The following is a 15,711-nucleotide window of genomic DNA, read 5'->3' as shown; positions in this document are numbered from 1 at the left end:
CAAGCAGAGAACGGAAGGTAAAAACCAGCAAGGTGAAAAAGACCTAAAGATGCTGATGCTAGGGATTCTCTAACAGACACCTTAACTACGTCACCCTATAGAGAATGCCATGAACACAAAGCCTTACACAAAGAGCTTCCAAACAGCTTGGTAGGCCCCTACTTTCAAATGAAAACAGTGAGCTAAGGATCACCAAAATTAGGAAACAAGAGTTAGAAAGACAGAGACCAAATTGGGGGACAGAGGGGAAGAACCCTCAAAGATTATGCAGGGAAAGGGGAATTTTAAAAAGAGGAGAAAAAAATACCTTCAGAAAAATAAGAGAAGAAATAACATCCATAAAACAAAAACTCCATGTGATAAAAAATGAAATGTTCAGAGAAAACAAAACAAAACAAAAAAAGGACTCTTGGAAATCAAAACACAAAGGAATGAAAAGCTAAATAAGTAAATGTAAAAAAAAAAAAAAAAAAAATCTCCTGGATGCCCGAAAAAGTTCCAAGGGAAAATAATATCCATTTAGAATTGTATGCCCAACAAGTTACAAGGGAATGAGAAAGACTATTTCAGACCTACAAGACACCAAAACATTTACCTCCCATGAACTTTCTCAAGAGGACCTAAATGGTGAAAGAGAAAGACATGGGATCCCGAAAGTAGGGTGTTCAAGACAGACAAAACAGCACCACGATTTCCAGGGTAGTGAAGAAAGGAGCAGCAGGTGACAATTGTGCCGCTGTGGCAAAAGCACAGCACCTAAAGGGCAATCCGTCCCAGCTGGACTCCTGGACTGGCCAAAGCCTCCAGGAGCGACTTCCTGAAGAGGAGGCAAACAGAAGACAACAGAATGTTTCAGGGGGATGGGTGAAATCGGTGAAGGGGATTAAGAATACAAGTAATGGGGGCGCCTGGGTAGCGCAGTCGTTAACCGCCTGCCTTCGGCTCAGGGCGTGATCCCGGCGTTCCGGGATCAGTCCCACATCAGGCTCCTCCGCTGGGAGCCTGCTTCTTCCTCTCTCACTCCCCCTGCTGTGTTCCCTCTCTCGCTGGCTGTCTCTCTGTCACATAAATAAATAAAATCTTTAAAAAAAAAAAAAAAAGAATACAAGTAATGTATAGAATTGCTGACTCACTCTATTGTACATCTGAAACTAATATAACACTGTATGCTAACTCTACTGGACTTACAATCAAGGATAAACCCAGAATACTTCGACTATCTGAACATATTGAGAGATTTATGCCACTTGGTTGGAGTATGAAGCTGAATTCTTGATAAATTCATAGAAATTAGGCAAACTAAGCAATCAATGAAACAATTATCAAATCCAAAGGAAACAATGTACAAGACAAAAAAAAGTTACTAAATACTACTACATGGCTCAACTGGATTTTCAAAATTATAATAATGTAAACATGGAAAACTAAATATAGAGAGGACAGTAAAAGGAGGCAAGCACGAACAAAAAATAAATTTTGATCTTTTGTAAAGTGGGCAGTCAGTAGGTAACAGCTAAACCTGAAAAATCACACAGCAATATTAAAAAAAAATTTTAAAGCTTTAGATTTTAAAAATCATTTCAGAATATGGTGACAGTGCTGGCTTTGGAAGCACATATACTAAAATTGGAACAATACAGAGATGAGCTTGGCCCCTGCACAAGTATAGTGACAGATGGCAGCTACACTTTTCATGAGCAGAGCATAACACAGACTTGTTGAATCACTATCTTGTACTGAAATTAATGTATCATTGTGTGTCAACTATATTTCAATACAAAAAAATACAAAATTTTAAATAAATTAAAAATGATTTTTTAAAATAAAAATCATCTCAGAGACTTGAGAATGATTGCTTCTAGAGATCAAGAGGGTGATTTGTCACAAGCAAATTAGTACTGCTATTTTTCCTAATAGCAGTGAGTAAGCCTTGTAGAACCAGGAGATTCTTTCAATAACGTACTTAGGTAACTTTAATTTTTTTTTTTAAATAAGACTAAAAACAACACAGAGAATCACTGAAATCAAAATTTGGTTCTTTAAAAAGATCAACAAACTTGCTAAACTTGTTGCTAGATTGACAAAAAAAAAAAAGATTCAAATTATAAAAATAAAGAATGACAGAGGGAATGACACTACCAACCTAGAAGGAATATTATAACACTATGAACAACTATATGCCAACAAGTTAGACAATGTAGATCAAATGGAAAAATTCCTAGAAAAACTGACATTATCAAAACTAACCCCAAAAGAAACAAAATCTGAATAGACCCATAACAGTTAAAGATATTGAATTAATAATTTTAAAAATCTAAACACGAAGAAAGCTCAAGTCCAGATGGCTTCCCTAATAAACTCTACTGAACATTTTAAAAAGAAATAATATCAATCCTCACTTTAGAGGAGATAGAAACAGTTCCCAGATCATTCTATTAACCCAGATTACCTAAGATCAAAGTGAGTCAGCTATCACAAGAAAGGAAAACTACAGACCAATATCGCTTGTGAATGGAAATACAAAAAATCCTCAACAAAACATTAGCAAACCAAATCCAGCAACATCTTAAAAGGATTACACAACATGACCAAAAGTGGGATTTATCCCAAAAATAGAAAAGTGATTTAATGTCTAAAAATCAATTGATGTAATATACCATTTTATTAAAACATAAAAATTATATAATCATCTCAATAAATACAGAAAAAGCATTTGACAAAATTCAACACCTATTCGTAATTTTTTTTTAAAAAATGCCACAAACTTGGAATACAAGGAAATTTACTCAATCTGGTAAAAAGCATCTGTGAAAAAAACCTACCACTGGCATACTTAATGGTGAAAGACCAAAAGATTCCCCTAAGACTGGGAACAAAACAAACATGTCCACTTCTATTTAAGATATATTGGAGGTTCTAGACAGTGGAAGGAAGGAAGGAAGGAAGGAAGGAAGGAAGGAAGGAAGGAAGGGAGGGAGGGAGGAAGGAAAAGGAAAAGGAAAGGAGGCAGGGCATATATATTAGAAGAAAAGAAATAAAACTATCCTTTTTTTTTTTTTTAAAGTAAGCTCTATGCCCAACGTGGGGCTTAAACTCACGACCCTGTCCTCTACCAACTGAGCCAGCCAGGCACCCCAGAAATAAAACTATCCTTAATTGCAAAGGACATGATCTTATAAGAATATCCTAAGAAATTCATTAAGAAACAAAAACACTGCCAAAAAAACAATTTTAGCAAGGCCACAGAATGTAAGATCAATATACAAAAATCAGTTACATTTCTGTATACTAACAATGAATAATCCAAAAGTGAAATTTAGAAAATAATTCCATTTATAATAACATCAAAAATATATATATTTAGGAAAAGTACTAATTATTGTAGAACAAAATTAAAGACCTAAATAAATGAAAAGACATTCCACATTCATATTCATGTATTGGAAGAGTCAATATTATCAAGGTGACAATTATCTCCAAGTTGATCTACAGATTCAACATTATCCCTTCCATAATCTCAGCAGGATTTTTTGCAGAAATTGACAAGCTGATCCTAAAATGTATATGGAAAAGCAGAAGAATCAGAATAACCAAAATAATCTTGAAAAAGAAGAAATGGGGGGAGCCTGGGTGGCTCAGTCATTAAGCGTCTGCCTTCGGCTCAAAGCGTGATCTCAGAGTCCTGGGATCGAGCCCCACATGGGGCTCCCTGCTCTGCTGGGAGCCTGCTGCTTCCTTTCCCACTCCCTCTGTTTGTGTTCCCTCTCTCAATGGCTTTCTCTCTGTCAAATAAATAAATAAAATCTTTTTAAAAAAAGAAAAAGAAAAAGAAAAGGCAAATCTATAGAAACAGAAAGTAAATTAGTGGTAAATAGCAAAGTTTAACTTCATTTAGCCAGATTCTAGAATTCTAAAGAGCCATTAGGTATTAAATATCACGACAGACATGATCCCAGGGTCTTGGGATTGAGTCCTGCCTCAGGCTCCTTACTCAGTGGGGAGACTGCTTCTCCCTCTGCCTGCAGCTCCCCCTGCTTGTGCTCTCTCTCTGACGAATAAATAAATAAAAGCTTTTTTAAAAAAAATCATGACAGATATTTATGTGTTAAGAAGTTCCCTCCAAAAGTGAAATGGCTTTTAGCGAAGTCAAAAGTTTATATTTTTGTTCATTTATTTCATACCTTTCTCCAGAAAGGATTTAAGGTAGCTTCTAAAGATAGGTGGAAGATGTTTCTATAGCAAATCCTATTTATAGATGAAGTACATGTTAGTCATGGTCCTTGCCCCACCCACACATCCTTGCCGAAAAGCCTGTCTAGATCAGTTCTTCTCAAACTAAACATGAGCAAGGACTATTCCCCCCAACAAATGATACTTTTGTAAAATATATTTTAAATGACTAAACAAGAAATTCTTTTAACAAGAAATTTTTAAAAGAGGTAAAACACAGCCACAAGTGTTTTATTACTAGATTTGACGAACAGAAAATCACACTGCTATGTGATTATAAAAGTTTCTAAACACTTACTTTCAATTTCTGTACTTAGTTCTTTGTAAACCACGCTTTGGGTTGTGCTCTCCGAAAGGGCTCTGTTTTATATTCTAGACTCAGAGTGTTCTATCTTTCACATCAGAGGCGCATCAGCCAGAAGCCGGCACCTCGCCAAAAGGCAGATATCAAGGATACAAAAAAGAGAAGCCACGGCAGTTCTTGGATATAAACTCCAAGTAGAAGCTGTTGGAACAGGAGCTAAAACCCGAAGAATGCCTCAAGAGAAGTCGTGAACCACGGCTGGGGCGCGAAGTCAGAACAACTAGAGCCAACGAGATTAGGGCAAAGTAATGACCACACCGAAATGGGGATGAGCAAAACCATGAGAAGACGACACTTGAGAAGGAGAAAAGAATGAGCAGTTCTCAAAGGTCGGGAGAAAGGACACACGCGGACTTTTGTGGACGAGTTCACAAAGGAGCAGGGACTGCAGCACGTGGTCGCACATCCCGGTCCCACTGCTGTGAAGGTCACACCCACTCCTCCAGGCACGTGAAGCTTCCGCCTCCCTTAGCAGGCCTCGCTTAGTGGGCCTCCCTTAGCCGAGAATCCTTACAGTCAGCACCCCCAAACACTGACTTCTCCCTGAGGCCTGCAACCCAAAAGCATTCCCCAACTAAAGGAAGAGACTGACAGCTTACCTTTGGGTGTCACCAGGGGAATTACTTGAAGTGTTTAAACTCATGGTAAGTCTCTTCCAGCTCTTTGAAAACAGCCCACTGTTTCTGAATGGTGTACTTCGTTATTGAGGATTATACCTGTCTGAGATGTCTGTGGCTTACCGGTTAGATGGGCTGAAGTCTGTTAAAATAGTAAACAACATAACAGTGGTTATATATGAGTCCTGAGACTATGAGTGGTTTTTGTCTTTTTCTTCAACTTATTTGTATTTATTTTATTTTATTTATTTGAGAGAGAGAGCATGAGCAAGGAGAGGGAGAAGGAGAAGCAGACTCCTCACTAAGCAGGGAGGCCAACTCGGGGCTCATTCCCAGGGCCCTGGGATCATGACCTGACCCAAAAACAGACACTTAACCGACTGAGCCACCCAGGCACCCCTTACTTGTATTTTTAAAATTATTTTATAACAAACATGAAAACATTTAAAAACTATTATGTTCCTTTTTTTTTTTTTTTTTTTTTTTGACACAGAGAGAGAGAGCACAAGCAGGGAGAGCAGCAGGCAGAAGTACAGAGAGAAGCAGGCTCCCGCTGAGCAAGGAGCCCAATATGGGGCTTGATTCCAGGACCCTGGGATCACGACCTGAGCCGAAGTCAGCCACTTAACCAACTGAGCCACCCATGTGTCCCTGAATTCTTTTAAAAAAAGATTAGAAGCAAAAATGACAAAATGTTAAAAAGATATTCCTTCTTATAAGAACAAAGTTCTATTAGAGTTTAATTTCTCAAATGAAGAGAAAAAAATATTTTTTAAAGATTTTCTTTATTTGACAGAGAGAGCGCACAGGGTGGGAGAGGGGCAGAGGCAGATGGAGAGGCAGACTCCCCGCTGAGCAGGGAGCCCCGCGTGAGCCTCAATCCCAGGACCCCAGGATCATGACCTGAGCCTGAAGGGAGATGCTTAGCTAACTGAGCCACTCAGACACCCCAAGAAAAAATGATCTTAATAAAACAGTGACAAATTACTCTTGAACTAGAAAAGGAATGTAGAGCCTATTTCTGGAGAACAGAATGCACTTTGAAAGAAAGTGAAGTCCAGGGACATTTTTAAGTCCCTAAAGCCTTTTTCATAAATGACATATTTTTAATGCAATGTTACAATCAAAAAGACCAAAGTACTCCCCACAAATGATCTCATGGTAATTTTCAAAGTCCTTCTCTTAAAGATCAAGGAGGAATAAGGAAAGAGGAGAGTACTTGACACTTACGCTGGCCTGTCTAGAACCCTCTTCTATGGGAAATAACTCCAAATTATACAAAGCTAACCATTTAAAGTAAGTTGCTTAAGTATATACCCATATATATACATATATACATATATATGTGTGTGTGTGTGTGTGTGTGTATACATAGTGTGTGTGTGAAGGAATCTCTAGGTAAATATTTTAAACAGAGATAACAGTGACTAAGTTCAGACAGACACAAATATCAAGATCTTACAAGTATCTCTTGGTATCCCTGGTAGAAGTCCAATAGCCTAAGACAGACCATGAGTTTTGGACTCAGAGAGATCTGAGTTAGGATGCCTTTAATCATCTTCCCAGTACGTGGCCATGGGCAAGTCACTTAGACTCTCTGAGCCTGTTTCCTCAACCATAAAAAGGGGTAATTACATCAAAGTCATATATTTGAGATTTAAATAATATATACAGAATTATACAGTGCTCCATCACTGAATACAAACCCTCTGGGAAAATATAATATAATAGTCCCTGATAAAGGAAGGGAGTAAGTGATACTTAAGGTGACTTGGTCTAGGGGAAAGATGTATCAAAAGAATTATTTAGTGGAATTGCCAGTGTACGGGGATACCTAGAAGACAAAAAAAAAAAAAGCTACCTCTCTTTCCCTGCTCCTAATAAAGCCTCAGAGATTTCACTGAAAGAAAAGGAACTCAAGTAAGTGAACCGAGATGGAGACAAAACCAAGGTGCTAAGAACTGAGTAACGATTCCTACAGACACCAACAGATCTTTAAAACAGTCAGTGAGTTAGCTGATACTAGAATACTTTGACCCAGAACAAAGAAGATGGAGTTTTTACCAAAATAGAGGGAAAAATCCTGCCAGTCAGCTACTAAATGGAGGATACTAAGTACTCAACCAAGCTCTTCTGATACTGAGTACCAAAATCTTTTCATCTTACTACCATACTCCCAAATGTCAGACTCTGGAGAAACTGCCTTCAGAATGGAAGTTAAAGGGTTAAAACTCAAGACAGAATGGACTCTTCTACACTTAAGAGTAAAGTCCAAGGCTCAAAAGCATATATGTAAAATGTTTCTATTTTTATGAAAACGATTAAACACACACACGTATGCATATGTGTCACAACAGGCACAAACAGAACCTCTCACCCACGGGAAAAGAATTTACATAGATAGGACTTTAATAAATGTCTGTTGTGTTTTGTTTTGGTTTTATTTTGGGCAGAGAAGTGTGGGAAGAGGTAGTTTACTAAATTTTAATAAAGTCGTTTCAATAAAGCTAAATTGAAGAGAATCATTATTTTTTTTGGTGCATCATTTTGGTATCTAATATCTTCAAATGTGAATAGTCTTCGAGACAGAAAAGTGTCTTCCATAGGTCAGGAATAAGTTTTGTCAATTTCCAGATCATCGATACAGATAATGTAGTAGGCAGATGGTCCCCACAATCTCGGCCCCCACTGGTGTTTCTCTCTTGTTTAATATCCTTCCCTTTTCTGTGGGCAGAACCTGTGACTTGCTTCTAACCAACAGAATATGGCAAAGGGATGATGATATGTGGCTCCCGTGATTACATTATGTTATATAAGACTCTGTTTTAAAATGACAGTCTCCTGCTGGCCGTGAAGAAGCGAAATGCCATGCTGTGAACCACCTACAGGGAGAGCTACATTACTGGAACAGCAGGGAGCCTCCACCCACAGCCAGTAAGAAGCAAATGCCTCAGTCATACAGAGGCCAATAGGACACAAATTCTGCCAACAATCTAAATAAGCTGGGAAGCAGATTCTTTCCAACCAAACCTCCAGATGAGAACACAGCCCAGCCAGCACCTTGACAGTGGCCCAGTGAATTCTGAACAAAGGACCCACTTAAGCTGTGCCCAGACTCCTGACCTAAGAGATAATAAATAGGTGCTGTTTTAAGCCACTAATTTGTGGTAACTTGTTACACACCAATAGAAAACTAATACGGAGGGCGCCTGGCTGACTCAGTCTGAAGAGCATGTGACTCTTGATCTCAGGGTGGTAAATTTGAGCCCCACATTGGCTATAGAGATTACTAAAAAAATAAATACACTTAAAAAAAAACTAATATGGATAAGAAATTTGAAAACACTCTTGTGGGGTTAAAAAGAAAAAGAAGTCGAGGGACAAGAAAGAAACAAAAATGAGTTCTCACATCAGCTCTGCCTGCGTGTCTTTCATAAAGTCATTTTTCTACGATTTATTAATTTAAATGAGGGACATTGTAAAAATTCTATCTAAGGTAATTAGAGAAACTAGAAAATCTATAAGCAACATTTACAACAAAAAGCTACAAAATTAAATGAATAAAGGCAAGCCACCAACATGCACAAAACCTACATGGGAGCAGTAGAAGTATGTAAGGAGGAGAAAGCAGAGTATGGAAATAACAAGGCTACATCTGAAAGAACACTAAAAAGAGCCAGCAGATATTCAATGGGGAGCACAACAAGCCAATCTGGGAACATCAGATGAAACTGGGAGAAGTCTAACCATTCCACAAGCCGGCCTGTGATACAGGCGTATGGCAAGAAAGTCTTGAAAGGGTTGGTACAGTCCAGCCTATGAACTCTCGGAAACGACCTGCCGAGGTCCCCTTCCTGGACAGAGGCCCACGCTAAAGAGAAACGGCAAGAACTGGAATCAAAACTGAGCAGGATAGGGGAAATACGAAGAAAAGCAAAGGCCCCCAGACCAAACTGTAGGAGGAAACAGAGCCGGGAAATCCCAGAAACAAGCCACCAGAGTTTTTAACACTCACAGAAACACCACAAGACAGGGTTCCATGAAGTCAGAAAAGCTTTCCTGAAGTTTGCCCCAATATCAAAGTTCAAGTAAACTAATCTTCCATAAAAATAAGCAACAGAAGAGTAGTGTGGTCAAATCCCATACAAAGGTAACACAGGGAAAAAGAGAGTAAGGAGCAGAAATGAATGCTACAAATGAAAGCATGACAGAAAGACATGACCACAAAACAGATGAAACCTGTAACTTACTATTTCAAAAATAAGCTAAAAGACACTAACAAAATGGTACAAGACAGGAAGAATTAGAATTAGAAAAACACAGAAATAAGGTGACAACGATCAGAAAGAGTTAGAAACGGAAGAAAAGATCATTTCAATGATGACAACTAAGAGGGAACACAAAGTAAATACACGACAGAAAATGTCTGAAAGGACATAGGAAATAAAAAGAGGAAAATTTTCTGAGTAAAAAAATGAAGAAAGGGATCAAAAGGATTCAAGAGAAAGTGACAAAATACTGAATATTTTTAGGCAAAGAATAACCAACATGCAGATAACAGGAGTCCCTGAATAAGAAGACAAAAGCAAAGGGATAGAACACTAAAAACTGTAGTCCAGGAAAACTTTCTTGAAGTAACAAAAAGATTTTAATGTACATTTTGAAAAGCAAACTGTGTATCTGAGAATACTGAACACCAAGACACATTCTAAGGTAATTACTGGTCTTCAACAAAAACCTGCACACAAATGTTCAGAACAGCCTTGTTCGTTATAGCCAAAGAGTAAAAAAACACCCAAATGTCCATTAACTGACCCATGGAAAAATAAAATATGAAATATATACTCAACCATTAAACGGAATGAAGAAATGATACATGCCACATGGGTGAACCTTCAAGCATACTTGAAAACAGTATGCTAAGTGAAAGAAGCCAGACACAAAAGGCCACAGATTGTAGGACTCCATGTATATGAAATGTATAGAATGAGCAAACACATAGAAATAGAAAGTGGATTTGTGGTTGCCAGAGGGTAGGGAGGGGGGAATGGGGTCTGACGGCCAATAGGTATGAGGTTCCTCTTTGGGAGTGACGGAAATGTTCTGGAATTAGATAGCTAGAACTATTAGACAGCTAGAATTAGAACACAGTGAATATACTAAAAAATCAATGAATTGTACACTTTAAAACTGAATTTTGATAGGTGAATTATATCTCAATTTTTTAAATTCATCAAAATTTACCAAATTCACACAAAAAAAATCCTATCTAAAGTCTCCTTTAGCAAAATCTTATTTTCTTTTTCTCTGTCTCTACTATCAGCTCCTGATGACACTAGGGTTCAAGAGCCTACCTCTGTGTGTTTTCGGAAGACTAATCTAGTCATCAATGAAGAGCCAAAGTCAGATCTGTGGCTGAATTTAAACTATGACTGGAGTTCTATCCTTTTGAACATGGCAGAGAAGATGTAGCAAAAGCTTCCTTTTCAAACACCACAGTGAAAAGGTAATGAATGACGAGGAAAGTAGCTAGGTACAGTAATGGAAATGTCAGTGAAATAGGGAATTAGGTCAAAGAATTATAGGTTCCTCACATAATATGCATTCCAAGATTTACCTAAAACTCCCCAATGAGATTCCACAAGATAAGTACTTTAGCTGATTTATACGAGTAATTACAAATTCCTTATGATACACAATCAACATCAATCAGCCTTTCTCCAACATGTAGCTAACTCTGTTAGTAACGTTTTCCATTTGAAAACATTCAATATGCCATTATCTATAAACAAACTATCTGAGCCACTCCTACTGTCATCATGCCAACTGTGACAAACATCCCTTCTCCAGTGTGCTAAGAACTTTCTATATCTCTACACTGTCACTCTACACCAACCGCAAGGGAAAGATACTGTTAATGTTCCCACTTTATACCTACGGAAACTGGGGCTTAACGATATTCATTCAATCACCTGTCCAAAGTCACATCTCTAGTAAGTGACAGAGTCTGGATTCAAGCCCAAATTAGCGGACGCCACAGTTCTGTTGTGTGTCTTGCTATTGGCCTTCAAGATATGATTCACCCCCAGCCAGAGAGCATGTAAGACCTTGCTTATCAGAAAAGAACTTCTCCCTGCCTCAGATTTTTCAAACACAGCTCATCCGTCCCCCACATCCCCACCCCATCCAAACTAACTACAAGGCAGGGTCTCTTAATGAAGGATAACTCAGACCTCCAGTGGATTCTCAATCCAAATGGCACTTCACAGGCTTGGGCCCAAACCAGGCCATCCTGTAGCAGTGACGGATAAAGGCAAAGTTTAGATCAGCTTTTTATGTTAATCTATTAATAGATGAATCTTCTCTTGGTAGTGGAGTTGGACTATTCTTACCATTCCTACTAAAATAGATAAGGGGATGTTATATATATCATCCTTCAATAAGAAGTTCTTTAGACATAGTTAATAGGGCCAACTACCGGTAACTGAGGCCAAGGGATCAATGATCTAGATATCCTAAGAGTAAGTCCCAGCCAGAAAGACAAATCTAGTTTAGATTTCAGAGCCACTGCTGGTACAAAGTTTCCTACCTCACAGCTGAGTCCTTCACTGGGTCATGCAGAATATATTCATCTCTCAGTGTGTCTGTACAGATCAGGGGGAAGGGAAGGGGTGAGGGCGGGGCTGGGGATGAAAAGATAAAAAACCACTATTACTGAGCACTTACTATGTGCCTAATACTAGGCGAATGTACCTGATCTCATTGAATCCTCCCAATAGCCCTATAAGATGATTATACAAATTTCACATACGAGAACACTGATGCTTAGAGAGGATGAGTAACTTGTATAAAGCTATTCAAGTGGGAGGGACAGCTGGATGGCTCAGTTGGTTAAGCAACTGACTCTTCGTTTCAGCTCAGGTCATGATCTCAGGGTCTTGAGATCAAGCCCCAATGGGGGCTCAACACTCAGCCCCCAGTCTGCTTGAAACTTTTCCCCCTCCCCTTCTGCTCCCCCCACCTCTAAAATAAACAAATAAAATCCTTAAAAAAAAAAAAAAAAGATGCTCAGTGGGAGGGTTAGAATTCAAACCCACATCTGGCTGACTCCTAAATCCATCCTCTTTCATAACACAGTGCTAACTTCAATAACTACATCTGTGTTGGGGATTCTATCTGCACACTTATATATTTCACCCTCAAAGAGGATGTCAGGTTCTTTCATCAAAATAAGACCATGACAGGGCACTTGGGTGGCTCAGTCGGTTATGTGTCTGCCTTCAGCTCAGGTCATGATCCCTGGGTCCAGGGATCGAGCCCCACATCGGGCTCCTTGCTCTGCAGGGATTCTGCTTCTCTCTCTCTCTCTCTCCTTCTGCCCCTCCTCACTGCTCATTCTCTCAAATAAAGTTAAGTCTTAAAAAAAAAAAAAAAAACCATGACAGGGGGGCTGAGACAATCAAAGAATTTTAGAATTAAATAGGACTTTAAAGACCAATTCCATCTTCCTTATCTGACAGATAAGGAATCTAATGTCTAGTTAGCTTAGGTGATTTGCTTGAGGTCACGCAACTAATAAAACTTCAAGCTCCAGACTAAAACTACTCCCCTCTTTCCTCTTAGCAGGTTGCACTGTCTTTGTTTCTTCTTCATTTCATGGGAAACCACTGCTAGTTTCTGCTCTACCACTGTTTTGTTGTTACTACGCACTAACTGTTCAATAAAACAAGTGACAAAACGGTGGGGTCTTCTCTCCAAAATTATGTGAACTATAGAAAACATCCATGTGTTTTGTATTTGAAAGAGTTGAACACCAATTGCTTCTCAAGTAAACTTACGCAGAATCATTAGAGATCTTAAAAAGAAAAAATAAGCATTTGTCTAGGATAAATATCATGACAGAGTAAAGAACAGTCAAAAGGAGGTTCTACTTCTGCAGAAAATGTACAGCCCTGGAAAAACAGCCGGATTTTCTATGTCTCTTAAGAGTCCTGGAGGGTGAGCAGTAGAAACTACAGATGTTAGCCTACCACAACTCATTGATTTATCAAACATTGATAAGAGTGGCTAGTGTGTGGCTGGCTTTTTTTTTTTTTTTTTTAAGGATGAAAAAGACGTGGTCCTTGTCCTCGAAGAGTTTACTGATTCGTGGACGGGAAAAGCCCGGCAGTCCGGAGTTGTAAACCTTAGAAGTTCCAAGTCCAGGCCCTCTGGGTCCTGCCCTCTGGTCCCTACTCAGTCCTCTGGGTGCTGCTGCAGCGGTCTCCTGTTAAGATGCTTCTAGGAGATCTTCCCCCAGGTGGGCGGAGAGGCCCGGCCCAGAGAGCTGGAGGCGTGTCCCCACAAACGACACCAACAACCCCAGGACAACTACGAACTAACTCGGAGTTCCCCTTAACTCTCACTGCTGCTACCCGTATCTTCCTCAGCACCTCCCCGCCCAAGTCGTTCGCCTCGAAGCCCCACATCCCGTGGTTACCTCAGCGGGCTCCCGTGGTCCAGACCGCACACCCAAGACCCCAGGGGCAGCTCCAAATCTCAATGGTAGAAAGAGGCCTAGGCAGATCGCGGGGGTCAGAGCAAAAACTGTTGGAACCCGACGGACTCTAGGACCCGGGAAGAGGGAACGAATAGCAAAGGGGGACAGGAGGGAAAAAGCCCTGGAGAGACGGTGTTTACAACGGCCACTTCCGGAGACTCGGCAGCGCTCGCAGACCTTCATAGACTTCCGCAGGCCTCCCGGCCCCGCCCCAGCCGACCCCTTTCCTCCCGCCTCTCGCTGCCCGCCGCCCCAGGATACGCACTCAGAGAATCCGGCGCTCCGATTGGAGGAGGAGGGCCCGCGAAGTTGCGCGGCCGTGCGGGAAGGCGAGCAGGCGCATGCGCCGTTGCTGAGGAGCGGCGCGCTCGTAACCAAACGCGATCCCGCGGCGCGCGCGCCCCTCCTGCACGAGAACGCCCCGGCCCACGCTCTAAGGTGCAGTTCTCAGCGTGAGGTCTCCAGGTCGCAGTCTCAGAATCCCCAGAGCCGCCAGACAGTGTGGATTTCTGAACCCTACCCCTTTTTCCGCGCGTACTTATTGAATAAAACTCTTAAGAGGCTGGATCCCCGATTGTACATTAAACTGCCGCTCCTAAGGCCAGTGTAGCCCCGTCGGGGTCTGTGGACTGGTGCCAGAGCCAGGGGTAGATTTTGTGGGCTCGGCTTCTGCGCAAGTGGCTGGTTTCCTGCTGTGTAGCCCGCTGCCGCCTGCAAAACGCTCCTTGTCCCCTCCTCCCATCCCCATTGTATCCCAGCTTGGGGTTGTAAACAATGCGGAGAAAATGCGGGACAGCGCGCTGATACTGTTGCAGCGCCTTTCATTATAAATATTACATAACGAGGTACCTCGCAAAAAAAGTCCTTGGAGCCTTAGTATGTGCTCCCTCTCCTATCCTCGTCCAAGCCCCCGAGCGCCCGCGCGCACACACACTCGCACACACGCCTTCCTCGAGTTGATAATTTATACTTCGGTTTCTTCCGGTAGCTGCTTCACAATCTGCGGCCGCCCCAGAGAGATTGGAAAACCAAACGCTCTTTTGTTCTTTGGCATTTGGAAACCTGTTCCCCAAAGAACAATGCAAATTGGCGGGATTTTGATTGAGGAGTTTATCTTGACTGCCTCCACCTCCTCCCCTCAAAAAGGTGTTCGATACAAAATGAACCTTTTATGCTAAAATTGTCCCATGTTGATTGTAATCAACCTGAAACCAGGTGTAGGCGCCGTCTTTTCCCTGTCTCCCTGGGGAGAGCCAACGGTCATAAATGCAAATATAAATTGAGATTAAAACCTCCTTGATTCCTGTAACACTGAAACTTTAACTGGTTTGAGTTGTTACAGGTTAAAAAAAGGAACCCATCCTGCTTCCTAATAGTTTTGCCAGAAAGAGGATAATTACTTCAAAGAAAAGAGTTTATGGAAAGGAAAAGAGCCCATCATAACATTTAGAAATGCAGTGGAAAATTACAGCAGACTAATGAGATTCGATTTTTTTTTTTTTTGCTTTACAAATTTTAAATACTTATAAAATTTCTGTTTTAAAAAAACACAAAACTGAATTTGTATGGCAAGAATCAATGGCAAATGTACTGTACTGAACACTTTTTTTTAATGAAGAATAGGTGCCATATGAAGGCTTGCAATCTTCATCTGTTTGTTCATTCAATATTTATTGAATACAGACTATATACCCAATCTGGAGCAGGTGATAGAAATACGGGATATTTAATATAGGTACAGTGGAAATCACAAGAGACAAATGTTAATACCAACCATAAGCATCCCCAAAGGCTTTAATGGAGAATTATGAACTTACTCTGGGAAGACGGTTACAGATTCACCAAGCTGAGAAGGAACTGGAAGACGTGAAAGCTACGCACACCAGCACAGGAAACTCATGAGGCATTGGGAAAACTGGAAGCTCTGTGTGCAGTCTTGGGAGTGGGAGAGCGTGGAGAGT

General features: G+C 40.5%; 1 protein-coding gene and 1 pseudogene across 1 annotated transcript in view; one reads left to right on the top strand and one right to left on the bottom strand.

The window, feature by feature from the left end:
* CCDC171 (coiled-coil domain containing 171) overlaps positions 1-14,800 on the bottom strand; it is a 293,895-nt gene extending 279,095 nt beyond the window's left edge. The window contains 2 exon segments of the mRNA XM_040631456.1: positions 5,194-5,353; positions 14,016-14,800. Coding sequence (XP_040487390.1) covers positions 5,194-5,237 — 44 coding nt within the window. The 5' untranslated portion in view covers positions 5,238-5,353; positions 14,016-14,800.
* Positions 1,597-1,692, top strand: LOC121103189 (annotated as a pseudogene).
* Positions 14,801-15,711: the final 911 nt, after the last annotated feature.

The sequence above is a fragment of the Ursus maritimus genome, unplaced genomic scaffold (genome assembly GCF_017311325.1).
Source record: "Ursus maritimus isolate PB19 unplaced genomic scaffold, ASM1731132v1 scaffold_17, whole genome shotgun sequence".
Lineage (NCBI taxonomy): Eukaryota > Metazoa > Chordata > Mammalia > Carnivora > Ursidae > Ursus > Ursus maritimus.
The sequence above is the reverse complement of the archived record's forward strand: the minus strand, read 5'-3'. Positions and strand labels throughout refer to the sequence as shown.